At 52.4% G+C, this 16,145-nt stretch overlaps 1 protein-coding gene across 1 annotated transcript; it reads left to right on the top strand.

Moving 5' to 3' along the window:
- Nucleotides 1-4,924: 4,924 nt before the first annotated feature.
- RAPSN (receptor associated protein of the synapse) lies at nt 4,925-12,858 on the top strand. Its single transcript, XM_007957515.1, has 8 exons — nt 4,925-5,116; nt 5,732-6,070; nt 9,507-9,665; nt 10,248-10,346; nt 10,437-10,559; nt 11,088-11,141; nt 12,118-12,317; nt 12,786-12,858. Exons 1-8 carry the CDS (start codon nt 4,925-4,927, stop codon nt 12,856-12,858), a joined length of 1,239 nt encoding a protein of 412 aa, XP_007955706.1.
- The last annotated feature ends 3,287 nt before the right edge of the window (nt 12,859-16,145 follow it).

A 16,145-nucleotide genomic window follows, 5' to 3' on the forward strand; every position in this document is an offset into this window, starting at 1 on the left:
GTGTGCAGCCACCACCCATCCTTCAGGGGAGGCCTGTGTGTTGCTGTGATGCTGAACAGCTGAGTGGGGCTTCCAGGCTGAGACTGGGAAGAAGGGCCTGGCAATCTAGTCCAGAAAACCAGCCAGTGGAAACCTTAGGAATTACAGCAGCCCCGTCTGCAGCCAGTCTTGGGGATGGTGCAGAATCAGGCAGTGTTTTGTTCGGTTGTGCGTGGGATCACCATGAGTCGGGGGCCATCTTGACAGCAGCTAATAACAACAGCAAACAGGTCAGATAGGTGATGATAGCCTATGAAATGAGGCCCATCTAAGATGACAAGTGACACTTCAGCATTGAGAATAGGCCATGGATGGGGCTGTGGGTGAAGGAGAGATGTTCCTAGTCTCTTGGGGCCAGGCACCAACCACTTGACCTGCTGATACCATGCAGAATCATCAGTGCAGGGGTTCTCAAGCAGAAGCAGGAAATGCAGATTTTTATATGAAATCTCCCAGTGAACACATGTTGCCAACTAGCTCAGAAATATTCAGCCCTCACCCTCCTGATGGTGACACCTGCTTTAGACTCAATGTCATTAAACTAAAGTGTGAGGCACCTAGCACAGTGCCTGACACAGCAGCTTTTTGGTAAAGGCTGCTTCCCTTGCCAGGCCCCTGATGGTCCACCACCCTGTGAGGTTAAGTGACTCAGAAAAGACCATTTCGTCTGCTTCCAGTATAGAAGGAGAAGCATTGAGGAGGGTCTCCAGTTTTTGGCATGGTTGAATCCTGCATATAGCCTAGTCATCATTGTTAAGCAGCCTGCCATGCTATCTGCCTTTCTTGGAGCTGCTAATAGACTTGAATCAGTGGCCTACTGTGTTAGTGGTAATACTGGGACTGTGCCTTTTCTCTTGTCGATGTTGGGTTTGTCAGCCTCAGCAACCAGCAGCTGCCTGAGTTAAGAGATGCCTCCAGCTTTAGAGGGCCAGGAGCAAGAGGCAGAGTTGAAGTTCAAGGTGAAGGGGCCTCACCCAGCCCCTAGAGCTAGCACTTAGAACTCAGACTTCTAGCCTCCAAAACTGTGAGAGAATAAAACTCCTGTTAAAGTAAAAAAAAAAAAAAAATTGACCCACGTCACTTTAGTTTTGTGTATTTCACTGTACATAACTTATATTTGAATAAAATACATTTTTTTAAAAAAAGAAAAGGCCATTTCAATATTTTTTTGAAGGTGTATCAACTATTCATAGCCAGGCCTACAGTGTTACTTCTTCTTGGACACATCCATGGTGCAGCCAGTAAGACTGAGTTTGTGGCTCCTCCTCCCCACTTCAGAGGCCTTTGTCCAGCGTGGTTGCTGGGCAGCGGTGAGCAGGTCCTGACTCTTCACCCACTCCTTAACCTCCTTGGTACACAGGGCCTCGGAGAAGGTGCCCTGTGAGTTTGTTGTGTGGCAGGTAAAGATCACTACAGTTCTGAGAACTGGTGTTAGCGTTCCCTCTTTCTCCCCTCTCCTCCTTCCCCTTCGTCCTTTGCCTCTACTAGAAGTATAATGTCAACAGTGGGAGCTAGCCGGACTGCCTGGTAGATTCTTACTCTGGCAGCCCCACGTGTGTCCGAGCGGAACTGTGGTCCATACAGTTTTCAGTGGGCCCGTTTTTCAGAAATAGATTGCCAGGCCTTTCTTCCAAGATGCCTCTGGGTGAACTCAAACCACCAAGCTTTGGGTAGCAGCGAGCACACGTGGGGTCTCCTTCCTTCCACATAAGCCAGAAGAAATACTTAGCTCAGGAGATGTCAACTTTCACGATTCTGCTGTTGGTCGGCTCTCCCTCTGCCTGGGGCTGTGCAGTTTGCAAGTCATAGAAAGACAAGTAAGTCACAGACCCTGCCCTAAAGGAGCCTGACCTTGACCTAACTGTGCAGTAGCTGAATTCTGGAAAACGTGCGTGGGAGTTACATTTTTGAAGGACACAATGTAGACACCACACCCTAGAACACAGAAGTATGGATACGTTCCTGCTGCTGGAGTCGGGAGCAAATAGCTAATTCCAGGGAAGAGGAAGCCTTTATTCTGTCAGGCGTGCAAGTTTTAAGACCGTTTAAGTTCCCCAGGTCACCTGAAGGCTGTGGTCCCAGCCTCCTTTGGGGCTGCACATGGGTCTCTTCCTGCCGAGGACTTAGGGTGATCTCATGTCTGGGCTAAGGAGCAGGAGAGAATGTGCTGGCCCCTTGGGCCCAGCTGCCCGCCCGTCTGGAGGTTCGCTTCAGCCCAGAGCCTTGGACAGAGGAAGGGGACTCCAATCCAAAGCACTCAGGGGCCCAGCCAGCTCTCCTGCTGCCAGTGGCTCCCCAGCTGGCCCCTGAACCTCCTTCTCTCCCTCTTGTTCCCAGTTCTTGGGGTCTGGGTCCAAGAGCATAGAGTGGCCTTAGCCAGCCACCTGCTCTGATGTCTTCTCTGCCTCCGAGCTGTGGCTCTGGGTGTGGAACGCTCTGCTGGCCACTCCTCGACCCCCAGCTTGCTCCTTCTGGACCTGTTTTGCTCCCAGTGAAGAGGGGCTTATCTCCACCGATTGCCCAGTGGTGCAGGACACACCAGACGGGGCACTAAGCCTGCAGCAGTTGCTTTTCCTTTTAAAACTGAACCCATTCACTCATTCAACAGGTATGTACTGAATGGCCTCTGTGTGTCAGGTCTTCCTTTAAGGATGAATGAGATGAAATCCCTGTCTACACATTTGATGGGGGAAACTGACACTTCAGCCCCACTGATGAACAAGTGATTACAGAGATAAATCTCTTTATCAGAATGAAATGAGTCTATGAGAGCAACAAGCTGATTTGTCCTAAGTAGGCCTTAACTAGGCAGAGTGTGGGGCTGAGGGAAGAGGTGGGGAGTGTAAAGCCCTTGGGGCAAACAGTCTGATAGGTCCTCAGAACGTTCAACATAGAGTTGTATGACCCAGCAGTTCCAGTCTTAGGTATATGCTCTAGGGAAATCAAAACACGTCCAGACATGCAGGAGATTCTGGATAAGGGGGAGAACAATGTGGAACAAAAAGTCATAAAAAAAGAGACCAGGTTTGCTGGTCTGATAGAGACTGGTGAGTTCCCTGAGACTGGCCTCTAGTTGCCCTTCAGGTTTGGAACTGAACTCACTCCTGTGGCTTCCAGCCAAACAATAGGCATATGAGGTGAACATTTACATCAGGTAGATACAGTCCTTGTGGGAGAACAGAAAGGCAGGGAGACGGCAGGGGGTGGGGGTGGGGGTGGGGGCGGGAGTGCTTGGGAGGGAAGGACGCAGGGAAGAGGTAACTATGAGGAGGAAGTAGGAAGAGAGCTGTTACATTGTGAGGAATTGCAGTCAATGTCATGAGACAAAATGTGTATGAATTGCTGTATGGAAAGTGAATTTGCTCTGTAGACTTTCACCCAAATCACAATAAAAATGAGAAAACAAAAAGTCTGCTCCTGCAAAAGACCCTGCCCCTTTCCACAGTGTCCTCCATTAAAGGTCATTCTTGGGGATTGTCTCAAACCGGGACTGGAACTGGAACGGCTTTATCTGACATTTCATTTGATGACCAAGACACACAGTGAGCCAGCCACCATTGTAAGTCCTTGTCAACTAGTCACTCATTTAGTCCTCATAGCAATGCAGTGAGGTAAATACTGTTAATCTCATCCGTGAGTGAGGAAGGGGTACAAAGGGGCCAGGTAACTTGCCCAAAGTCACACAGCTAGTAAGTGGCAGAGCCAGGATTAGAACCCTAGCAGCCTGTACTACACTGCCTCAGATCCTAAGGGGAGAACACTTAAAATCCCATTATCCTCATTTTAAGGAGCTCTGGTGGCGTAGTGGGTCAGGAATTTGGATGCTAACAAGAAGGTGTGCAGTTCAAACCCACCAGCTTCTCTACGGGAAGAAAATGAGGAAATACGTACTTCCATAAAGATTTACAGCCTTGGAAACCCAGTGGGAGTTGCTATGAGTCAGAATGGACTCGATGGCAGTGGGTTTGGGTGGTGCAGTGGTTAAGCGCTTGCCTGCTAACCAAATGTTAGCAGTTTGAACCCACCCAGCCATTTCACTCCTATAGAGATCACACCCTGGAAAACCCCATGGGGCAGTTCTACTCGGTCACATGGGGTCCCTATGAGTTGAAATTGACTCAACTAACAACAGCTTCCTCCTTTTACAGTGGAAGAAACAGGTTCTGGGAGGCAAATGACTTGGACAGGGTCATACTGTGAATGGAGAAGAACGCAGGCTAGAGCCAGGCCTCGGGCTCCAGCCAGAGGTCTTTCCTGGGCCTCCTCTAGAATGAGAGGAGGGTGGGACTGGTGGCGTGGGCATGTACACAGATAAGTGAGTTTAGTGCCCAGGGAATCCCAGACACAAAGCCGGGAGGGGAGAGCGTGGAGGGGAGAAGCCCGCTCAGCACTTGTCCCCCTCGCCCATGCCTGGGTGGCCAGCCTCATCCCTGCTATTGTGCCTGTGTCTTGCCTACCCTGGGAGGCAGCTCCTGGGCCAGGCTGCAGGGAGGGCCTGCCCCACAAGAGCAGTCGGGGCCAGTGCCAGAGGTACTGAAGAGAGCCAAGGGGTGCCCAGGTGGCATTCTGCCTGCATCCCTGGGAAAGCCACCTCCCAGCCTGGGGATGGGTGTGCGGCAGAGGCCCGCGTGACCTTGCGGCTGACATTCCTCAGTGGCCACATGGCCCCAACTGGCAGGGACAGCTGCGGACAGAGGCCACACCAGCTTTGTCCCAGGGTGGCGCCCGCTCCCCATCCAGGCCCTGCGCCAGCCGGCTCTGAGACGCTGTTTTCCTTCCTGGGCTCAGTGGGCAGCGGCACAGTGAGTCCCACGCCGTGAGCACCTAGAGGCCCAGAGCCACCAGGGCCGCCTCTGCGGAGGGCTCACAGCTCTTCTCTGGGAGGATGGGGCAGGACCAAACGAAGCAGCAGATTGAAAAGGGGCTCCAGCTGTACCAGTCCAACCAGACGGAGAAGGCGCTGCAGGTGTGGATGAAGGTGCTGGAGAAGAGTGCCGACCTGGTGGGGCGCTTCCGCGTGCTCGGCTGCCTGGTCACAGCCCACTCGGAGATGGGCCGCTACAAGGAGATGCTGAAGGTGGGAGAGGGCCGTGGGTGTGGGAGGGTCGAGCCTCTCCCAGGCTCCTCAGGCTTGGCTGCCTCCACAGGCTGAGGGCTGGGCCTGTGGCTGAATCTGCATCTGAAGTCCTGGGTCTCAGATGCTAGACCTTCCCTTGGGATTCAGGTCTGTGGCCTTGAGCACCAGTGTATCGCACCCTGAGACTAAGGTTGTCAGGCCTTGGGGTCCCCGGATCAGGGATTTCAAGCATAGGTTTTGGAGTCTAGGTCTCTGCCTTTTGTTTGGGGTTGTGTATCTGAGCCTAGGGTCTGAGAGCTCTGGGTTTCAGGCTGGGGTTCGAAGGGTGGTGGACACCCCCAGATCTGAGGCTCAGGGCAGAAGGGTAAAGGCTCCCGGGGCTGAGGCTGGCGGGTGGAAGATCTGGGTCTGAGACTTTGGAGTCTGATGCTCTTGATCTGAACGTAGGGGGTTGGAGCCAAAGCTTCTGGTGCGTGAGGGGCAATAGAGAACAGGATTGAAGCTGGAGACTGGAAGGTCTGGGTCTGATGCTTTGGGGTCTGAACCTGGGAGGTTTGGGGCTGCAGTTGGAGGCTCGGGCCCAGCTGACAGCCACTCCCTCTGCGGGGTGGGCAGTTCGCAGTGGTGCAGATAGACACAGCTCGGGAGCTGGAGGATGCTGACTTCCTCCTGGAGAGCTACCTGAACCTGGCGCGCAGCAACGAGAAGCTGTGTGAGTTTCACAAGACCATCTCCTATTGCAAGACCTGCCTCGGCCTGCCGGGCACCAGGGTGGGCGCCCAGCTCGGAGGCCAGGTCAGCCTGAGCATGGGCAATGCCTTCCTGGGCCTCAGCCTCTTCCAGAAGGCCCTGGAGAACTTCGAGAAGGCCCTGCGCTATGCCCACAACAACGATGATGCCATGCTCGAGTGCCGTGTCTGCTGCAGCCTGGGCAACTTCTACGCTCAAGTCAAGGTGGGCTGGCCCTGGGGAGGGAGGGGGGAGCCCCCCGTGAACCACACTTTCTGCTGCACTACCTTCCTCGGTCAGTCTTTCCTTTGAGATAGAGGCAAGGCGTGCGAGCGTCAGAGAGGCCAAAGACTTAACCAGGCAGGAAAGGGCAGCGGCAGAGCTCAAACCTTCTTCACTGTTCTGATTTCTTGGGGGAACTGGAGGCTGTTGTGTGAGGACAGGCAATAGACTGGCAGTGTCCTGTGTTTGCTGTGTGATCTGGGACACATCACCTCTCCTCTCTGAACCTTGGTAGGTACTTCTGTATATAAAGAATACAACTGTAAGGATTCATTCATAAAATATTTATTGAGCACCTACTTTGTCCCAGGCACTGTGGACTTGAGGTGCAGCAGTGAGAAAAACTTCAAAGTCCCTATCCTCATAAAAGGAGCCCTGGTGGCACAATAGTTAAGTACTCAGCTGCCAAGTGTAAAAGTCGGCAGTTTGAACCGACTCAGCTGCCCTTTTGGAGAAAGAACTGTCAGTGTGCTTCCCTAAAGTTACAGCCAAGAAAACCCCATGGGGCCGCTCTACTGTCACATGGGGTCTCTGTGAGTCGGAATCGACTCGGTGGTGGCCAACCATAGCACCACCCTCATGAAGCGTGCATTCTACCTGGGGAAGAAAGACCATAAACACAACCAATGATAGACTGTATAGCATGTTAGAAAGGGCTGAGGAGCAAGTAAAACAGAGAGACATGGAGGCACGAGGGAAGGGCTGAGGGTGGAGGTGGCTCAGGATTGCTTCTGGAGATGATGTGCGATGACATGAAGGGGTTGGGGGCGTGAGCCCTGCAGAAATCAGGGAGAAGAGCATTCAAGGCAACAACAATGACAAAAAGAGGGAGCAGCTCAAGCAAAGGCCCTGTGGGAAGCACACGCTTGGCACATTCCAGGTGGGATGAAGAGGCCAGCGTGCCTGGAGCCCCGGAGGTACAGACAGTTAAGGGCTAGGCTGCTAACTGGAAGGTTGGTGGTTCAAACCCAACCCACGCCACTCTGTGGGAGAAAGGCCTGGCCATCTGCTCCTGTAAAGATTACAGCCAAGAAAATCCTATGGGGCAGTTCTCCTGTGTCTGGGGTCACTATGAGTGGAAATCTATGGCACCTAGCGTGCCTGCAGCAGGGAGTGTGAGGAGGGAGGAGGAAGAGGAGGGTACAGATTGTGCTGGAACTGAGAGGGTCTGTGGCTGCAGGCTTCGCATCTGGAGTGTTTGTTCCCCTTCCCCTTAGGCCTCCTGGCTGCGTTTGACCTCGTGGGAGGTTTCTTTTTTCAATAATTTATTTTTTGTTGTTGAGAATATGCACAGCTCAACAATTCAGCAATTTCTCCGTGAACAATTCAGTGGCACTGGTTGCATTCAGTTTGTACAACCTTTCTCACCCTTTTCTGAGTGGTTCCTCCTGCACTGATGTGAGTCATTAGCATAGACTCTTTGACTTCTAAGCTTCTTATCTTATCTTGGGAGTTGATGCTGTGAAGATAGAGCTTAGAAGAGCAGCACTGCTCAAAGCTGACACTCTTCACTTGTTGTTGTTGTTGTTATGTAGATAAGTTAAACTGTTGTTTGCTTTTACAAAGACTTCAGAGGATTTTTTTTTTATGAAGTATACCTTTATTATTTTCTTCTGATTAAAACAGTAATGCATGGTTAATGTCAAAGCATCTAGTTGTTTTTTTCCAAAAAATGATTTTGAGTTTTGTTCCACATTGTTCTCCCTCTCTATCCAGGATCTCCTACATAGATCGCCCTCCAAGTGGTTGACAGTGGTAGCTGGGCACCATCTAGTTCTTCTGGTCTCATAGTTGTATTGGCTAAGGATTGCATGGTATACCAGTCACGAGGACTAATTGTTTTTCAGGGGATGTTTTTGCTTTAAACTGAAGGCACTAGTTTCAGGGGGTCATCCAGCCTCCATGAATCCAGAAAGTCTGGATTCCTCATGGAGGATTTTAATGCCTGACACATAGTAGGTGCTTAATAAATCTTGGGGTGAATAAGTATGTAAATGCTGATGGATCAAATGTAGAATATGAGAGAATGATAGTCACGAGGATAATGCCTAGGATTTTAGTCTTTGTTTACACTTTTTATTTGAAGGAAAGTAACTCTACAGGAAAGTAGAGAAAATAGTGGGTTCAAACTGCTGACCTTTTGGTTAGCAGCCCACTGTTTTAACCACTGTGCCACCAGAGCTCCTTGCAAAGTATGTGAGGAACAGATTTTTGTTGGGAGGGAATTAAGAGTTCTCTTTTGATCCTATTAACTCTGAAATGCTCATTAGATATTGAGTGAAAGTTGGTTCACTATGGAAAAGAACAGAAATGGGGCTGTAGCTGAAGGCGGAAGCAGGAGAAGGTTCGGTTTCTATTTTTATTTTCATTTTTTTAATGAGGTGGGAAATGCCAGAGCATGTTTGTAGAGTGATGGGAAGGATTCAGTGGGAGGAGAGAAGTGGATGACGCAGAGATGGAGCGATTCGGTCCAGGGCCCACGTGAAGGGTCTGGCACTGGGTAAGAGCAAGGAGCCCTCCTCCACAGTACTGGGAGGGGCACAGGCGCCCTGGTGGCCGGATGATAAGGGAGGACCTCTCTGATTTTCTTCTGTTTTCCCCATGGAACAGAAGGCAAAGGCATGAGCTGAAGGGCAGGTAGAAATGACGTTTTGGGGGTTTGAGGACAGGATATGCGAATGAGTTCATGTCTCAGTGAATCTGTCCCAATGTCCTTTGTAGCTCTGCCAATCAGCCATCAAGCCTTCACTGAACATCTGCTCCCGGGGGCCAAGAGGCAAACTTTAGTGGGGGAAGGGTTGCTCTGATGTCCCCATCCCTACCCCCTGTGTCTCTGAAGCTGAGGGGAAATTTGGGCCTGGGTGGGAAGAGAGGTCAACTGTATTCTCTTGCCTTCTCATTCATTCATTCATTCATTCAACAAATATTTATTGAGCATCTACTATGAGCTCTGGTAGCATAGTGGCTAAGGCACTTGACTGCTAACCAGAAAGCTGGCGGTTCAAACCCACCAGCCACTCCTCGGAAGGAAGGTTGGGCAATCCTACTTCCGTAGTGATACTGCCTCGGAAACCCAAGGAGGGGTCGCTATGAGTCAGGGATGACTCGACGGCACATAACAACAACAACAACAATGTGCCAAGAATGGTGCTAGGCTCCTGGGAAACATCAGTGAACCAGTCAGAGATTCCACCTTTGTGGTGCCCACATCTCTGCACTGGCTGTTCCCTCCGCCTGAATCAGTTTCCCCTAAATACCAGAATGAATGAATGAATGGACCAACCACCCAACACTGGGTAGGGCCTATGGGCCTTCCTGGCTGAGGGAGAAGCCAGGCCCTGGAGCTTTTAACTTATGGGACCCTCCCTATGTCCCTCAGGACTATGAGAAAGCCCTGTTCTTCCCCTGCAAGGCTGCGGAGCTTGTCAACGACTATGGCAAAGGCTGGAGCCTCAAGTACCGGGCCATGAGTCAGTACCACATGGCCGTGGCGTATCGCCTCCTGGGCCACCTGGGAAGTGCCATGGAGTGTTGTGAGGTGAGGCAGCAGGGAGGGGGACAGGTAGGTGGTGGTGGTATGGGGGGGGCCTAGAGCCCAGAGTGGCAGGGCCTCCACCTTCTAAATCAGCCCACTGAGGCCCCCAGGCTTGCCTCTGGCCCAGCCTCCCTTTGCCCGAGTCCCTGAAGGATGTGTTTGATTCTCTGCTCCTCTTCCTGCCAAAAAATCCTCACTCCCTTCCATGCAATCCCCACCAGACAGGAAGGGGCTTCCCTCTGCCCCCTGACGCTCCCCGGGAGGCATTTTGGAGAGTAGAGTAGGAAAAGAGCCAGTCTCTGGAGTCCCACCACCCAGTTCCAACTTGGCCATTTATTAGCCGAGGGCCTTGATCATATCACCCCTCTCTGACCTCAGTATCCAACTCACAGGTGACAGTAGCCACCTTGCTGGGAGCTGGGAGGCCTCAGTGGTTCAGTGCACGGGGCCTCGGCATAGTGGCAGGCACGTTGGGCTCTGAGGATGTTGGTGATCCCTGGGCCACACCTTCAGAGGGGGCCACTGGGTGGGGTGCCCCTGTGGTGGGGGCCGCTGAGCAGGCCTGAAAGACCGCCTCCCACACAGGAGTCGATGAAGATTGCCCTGCAGCACGGGGACCGGCCGCTACAGGCCCTCTGCCTACTCTGCTTTGCCGACATCCACCGGAGCCGCGGGGACCTGGAGGTGCGCCACCTGCATGCGGGGGCTGGGGCTGGGCGGCGTGTGTGCTGGTCTGCCCGGTCCGACCTCACCCCCTGCCCCCTGGCCCTGCAGACCGCCTTTCCCAGGTATGACTCCGCCATGAGTATCATGACTGAGATTGGAAACCGCCTGGGGCAGGTCCAAGTATTGCTGGGTGTGGCCAAATGCTGGATGGTCAGGAAGGCGCTGGACAAGGTGAGGCTGGGCCCTTCCCACAGCTTCCAGTTCTCCCCAGTGTTCTCCACCTGGGGCCAGCAGGTCCCCACTCGGAGCCAACAGTCTGGCTCTTTCAGTCACTTTGCCTAACATCAGCTTCACGCGAACCTCATGAGTCTAGGACATTGCTCATCATTTTCCAGATAAGGAAACTGAGGTTCAGAGAAGACCCAGGACTTGCCCAGGGACTCACAGTGGGTAGAGGGCCAACAGTGGGGTTTGAACCCAGCGTGTTTTGACTACTTCCCATGAGCTCTCCCTGATCTCACAACACCCTGAGAGGCCAGAATATTCTTCACATTTATATCTGAGTAAACCGAGACAGGAGGTAACTTGCCCACACAGCTCTATGACTGTACCCTCAGTCTTCCACTACCTTCACAGTAGGCGCAGCTGCCCAGCCATATGGCCCTCCACACGCCTACCCCTTCCTACCCCTCCTGTCTGTGAGCCAAGGCCTCTGTCAGGCAGCTCTGCCCACAGCCCTGACCTGTGTTCACCTTTTAGGCTCTGGATGCCATTGAAAGAGCACAAGACCTGGCCGAAGAGGTGGGGAACAAGGTCAGACCTGATTCCTTTTCCTGGTTCTGGGGTCCCAGGCCCAAGGTAGGGACTTGAGGTGAGGGCATCCTGACTCCTCTGTGCCCTGAGTCCTTCTCAGTCCTCCAGGAGCTGCCCTCAGCCACCCCCACACACACACTCGGGTGGTTCCTCTTCCACCCAGGGGATGCTTCTGAAGGTGGAGCAAGAAAGTCACAGCTCAGAGAATGTCAGAATTCCTCAGTGGCTTCTTGGTGTCCATTAAAACTCCTAACAGTAGCTTTCTCCCACTGAGAGCTGGGCATGCACAGGATTCTTATAGGAGCCGGTCAGTCCTCATTATCCCCTGGCCAGGTGGGTACATGGAGGCCCATGCTGCAGATGAGGAAACGGAGGTCCGGAGAAGACTGACGGTCCCATGTCTAGTAACCGGTCTGTCTTAACACCAAAGCCCTTGTTCCTTCCACAGTACGTGTGGCCTGTCCAAAATTAATAATCATTCCTTAACTTTGAAACAGGGAAAATAGGCTCAGTGTTCCTCAAAGTCTTCTGGAAGTTGAGCATTTCTCTAGGATTAGATGCACAGTCCAACTAAAATGCCAAGTATATTTGCTTTTTGGATTATAGCCACCCTGGTTGATCAGAAGTGCTGATGCACTGCTGTGTATGTGCAAGATTAATAAAAACGGGAACACACATGTTTATGATGAGTAATTGCAGCAGGTTTGATTACGAACCTTTCAAAAACATGGATCCCTAAAGGGTCTTAGGGGTGATGACTCCTGGTCCCACCCACCCCCTCCTTCTGCTTGAGGGAAAACTGAGGCCCAGAGGGCAGGACAATTTCCCTAGGTCCATCAGCCAGGCATGGAAGCGGCGGTGACTGGACCCCGGGTGCGGAGCCCACGGGCAGCTGCCTCCCCCTGGGGTTTGAGGGGCGGCAGGCCAGCTGCTGCCTGACACTGACTGTGGTCCTGTCCCCGCCCCCCGGGCCCAGCTGAGCCAGCTCAAGCTGCACTGTCTGAGCGAGAGCATCTACCGCAGCAAGGGGCTGCAGCGGGAGCTGCGGGCCCACGTCGTGCGCTTCCACGAGTGCGTGGAGGACACGGAGCTCTACTGTGGCCTGTGCGGCGAGTCCATTGGCGAGAAGAACAGCCGGCTGCAGGCCCTGCCCTGCTCCCACATCTTCCACCTCAGGTGAGGACGGTGGGCGGCCGGGGTGAATGGGGCCTCAGGGGCGTTCGAGGCTCCGCTGGCCTCGTCACAGTGGTAAGAACAAGAACGGGAGATCCCTAGGGAGTGCTTTCTGTGTCCCAGGAGTGGTCTAAGAGCTCCTGCTGTATTCATCACTGAACCCTCCCAGCACCCCGTGAGGTATTCACTCCAAAGAGAAGTCAGAGAGGCCCTTCAGAGCCCCTAAAGACAGGGCCAGATCTTCCTTGGGGTGGTGGCCAAGGCTGGTTCCATCTGACATCCTGACTCTCTGCCCAGTGCTCTGTTCATGGAAGCTTCTGGAGCAGGGTGGGAGGGGGTGGATGAGATTTCCCACAGGAGCCAGAACAGCAGCCAAGGATGCCTTCTCAGCCCCTGCAGAAGGAAGGGAAGGAGGGGAGAGGGGGTGGAAGGACAGGGCGGAAGGAGTGGACAAAGTGTTTGCCTCCCAAGGTGCTTACAGAACAACGGGACCCGGAGCTGCCCCAACTGCCGCCGCTCCTCCATGAAGCCTGGCTTTGTGTGACTCCAGTGGCCATCTTGGGCTTCCGCCTCACCTCCCCCTGCCGCCTCTACCATCATGCTGAAGGCCCCCGGAGCTGGAGGCCTTCCGCCTCACCTCCCCCTGCCGCCTCTACCATCATGCTGAAGGCCCCCGGAGCTGGAGGCCGCCTCACCAGGCCAGGCCTCGGATGCCTATTTACAACTCAGGCGTCGGCCAGGAAGAGTCCTGCCCACTGCTACCCTTCCCACCTCTTTGTACTTTGCTCTTTATAGAAAAATAAACAGTTTGTAGCTGGTCCCAAGGCTTCTGACTTTCCCCAGTGGAGGTGTGAGGGGCGGGGCGGGGCGGGGGGCATTGAGGCCCCTGTGTGCCTCCTCAAACACGTTCCATCCACACCTAGGCACCACAGTGCATTTTCCAAGTACCGGGGATACCACAGGCAGACACCCTGAACAGGCAAGGTATAGAGTTTGTTAGAAAGTGACAAGGGCTCTGAAAAGCTAAAGAGCAGAGCAGGGCTCCTTTTCCTCATCTTCATCCCCTTCCTTTCTCTTCCTAAACAATTCAGTTCTGAAACCATTAGCTAGGATGTTAGAGCCAAGCAGGTGAGGAGGGTGAGCTCATGGGGGAAGCCCTAGTGTGGGACTCGGAGCCTGAGCAGAGAGAGGAGGGCATCCGCATGTGGGGACAGCTCAGCCTGGAGCGTGAGAGCCCAGGTGAGAAGGGAGTCCTCGTAGGGGCAAGGCCTGGTGCTGGGTATTAGAACCCAAGCAAGGGGAGGAGGACACCTATGTGGATGGGTGGTCTGGGAAGCAAGAGTCTGAGCAGGACGAGCAGGGCATCCCCACATAGCAGCAGAGCAGGGTAAGGGCAAGGAGGACACCCACACATAGACACAGTATGGGTGTCAGAGCCAGAGGGGGATGAGGAGGATGCTCATGGAGGAGAAAGGCTCAGCATGGAGAGTCTGCACCTGAGCACGGTGAGGAGAACGACTCCATGATGGTGGGGAGGGGGCAGTGCAGAGCGTTGGAGACGAGCAGGGTGAGGAGGGCTGCCTGGCACGGGGCGCTGGAGCCTGAAGCGGGTAAGGAGGCCTCCAAGTTGGGGAAGGTCCTTAGGAGGTTTCAGAGCTTGAGTGGAGAGGGTGGGACATCCACTCATTTGGGTGTCCTGGCATAGGGCATCAGAGCCCAAGGAGGATAAAGAGGGGACTTCCACATGGGAAAGAGGGAGTGGTGACAATGATGAGAAGCTGGTTACATAGAGAGAGGCTGATCCAATAAGTAAATATATTAAGGATAATAAGAGCCAGGTTTCTCACTGTTGAAGAAAGGCGTTACAAGTGTGAAGAGAGGGAAAACCAGAAGGGACCCTGTGGTGTTGAATCAGAATTGGAGGTATCAGTGTGAACACATAGCTTTCAAAATACCTTACTAGATCTAGAAATAAACATAGAGATGTATGTGTCCAGAGAGGGCCTGGGAGCAGTGACTTGAGCACACCGAGAGCCTAGATCATGACTTCTAAATACCATACTCCATTGGAAGGAACCAAGGCTCTTTAGAAAAATGTCTGATTCCAGGCTTGGGACAAGGGAAGTACATGAGGAGGCCTGGATATCTTGTGCCAGAGAGCAAGGAAAAGCTGAAGGAATGAAGAGCACTCAAAAGAACACAGGAACAAGTTTGAGTGGGCTCCCACTGGCCAATTCTGGGGAAATTAAGCATCAAAATAAATAATGATAGTAACATATTTTATTAAATAAGAATCCATACTGTTACAGTTGACTGAATAAATGGAAAATTTGATGTGAAATAGGATATTAACCTACTTCCATAGTACTTCCCCACAAAATTCTTATTAAGTTCACAGGGAAAAAGAAACTTCACTGTGGATAAGGCTTGTAGACACCAACTGACTCAAGTGAGAAAGGGTGACATTTCCAGGAGTGGGACAAATGGAAATCTTGGTTACCTGATAGGAGGCAAAGAGAAACTCAGCTTCACTTCTGTAATATTCCTGCTCAAGGTGCATGATGTGCATCTAATCACGAGGAAACACGAGATAAACACAAATTGAAAGATGTTCTCCAAGTAACTGGCCCTTCCATGGTCCTCAGAAGTGTCAAGGTGAAGGTCAAGAAAAACCCGAGAAACTATTCTAGATTGAAGAGACAACCAAACACAGTGCTTGATTCTGGGCTGGATCCCTTTGCTATTGCTCAAATAATTTCTTTTAGAAGGATCAGTACAAGACTGGTCCCTATGAGGCAGATGTTAAAGATGTCCCAAATGTCCAACTTTCCCAAACTGCTGTTCTACTCCATCATCTCTAACATCAACTACTACTACTTCCCTCAGTACTCTTCCTCCTGTCTTTTGTTGTTGTTATGTGCCGTCAAGTCAAACCCGACTCATAGCGACCCCTCCTTGGGTTTCCGAGGCAGTATCAGTACGGAAGTAGGATTGCCCAACCTTCCTTCCGAGGAGTGGCTGGTGGGTTTGAACCGCCAGCCGTCTGGTTAGCAGGCAAGTGTCTTAGCCACTATGCTACCAGAGCTCCCTCCTCCTGTCTTAGGGCTCCATATTTCATTGAAATGTCTCACAGAACTTCCAAGGAATAGCTCACATGGCTGTGGAGGCGAAAACTCACCGCTGTCGAGTTGGATCCAACTCTAGCGCCTTTCCTTGGGTTTCTGAGGTGGTATCACTACAGAAGTAGATCGCCCAGTCTTCCTTCCGAGGAGTGGCTGGTGGGTTTGAAGTGCCAGCCTTCAGGTTAGCAGTCAAATGCCTTAGGCACTACGCCACCAGAGCTAGCAAGTCCCAAATTCGTGGGTCAGGTGTTGGTCTGGAGGATTCTTCTCACTTGCGTGGCTGCAGGGGCCAATGAACCCAAAGTGGCACATCAGACAGTTGACTCGAGTCTCAAGGACCAGGAGTCAGATGATGATGAGCCAGATGCAGGACCCAGAGCGTCCATACTGGATGCAGACCATACCCGCCAGGAAAACTAGGGGTACTGACTTGAGTCACATCCTCTAGTAAGGCAGTGACTCAAGATACATCTCACCTTAATCCTGCCTCGTCAACCTAAAAGAGAACTCACTCCAAGATAGGACTGCAATCACAGGCATAAAACCAAGAAAACAACTCACTGCTGTCTCGAGTCGAATCTGACTCATAGCCCTTGGGTTTCCAAGGCGGCACTTCTATGGAAGTAGATTGCCCAGTCTTCCTTCCGAGGAGTGGCTGGTGGATTTGAATTGCCAGCCTTCTGGTTAGCAGTCAAAGGCCTTAGGCACT

Source organism: Orycteropus afer, unplaced genomic scaffold (genome assembly GCF_000298275.1).
Source record: "Orycteropus afer afer isolate SDZICR_OR568_19922 unplaced genomic scaffold, OryAfe1.0 scaffold00756, whole genome shotgun sequence".
NCBI classification, from domain to species: domain Eukaryota; kingdom Metazoa; phylum Chordata; class Mammalia; order Tubulidentata; family Orycteropodidae; genus Orycteropus; species Orycteropus afer.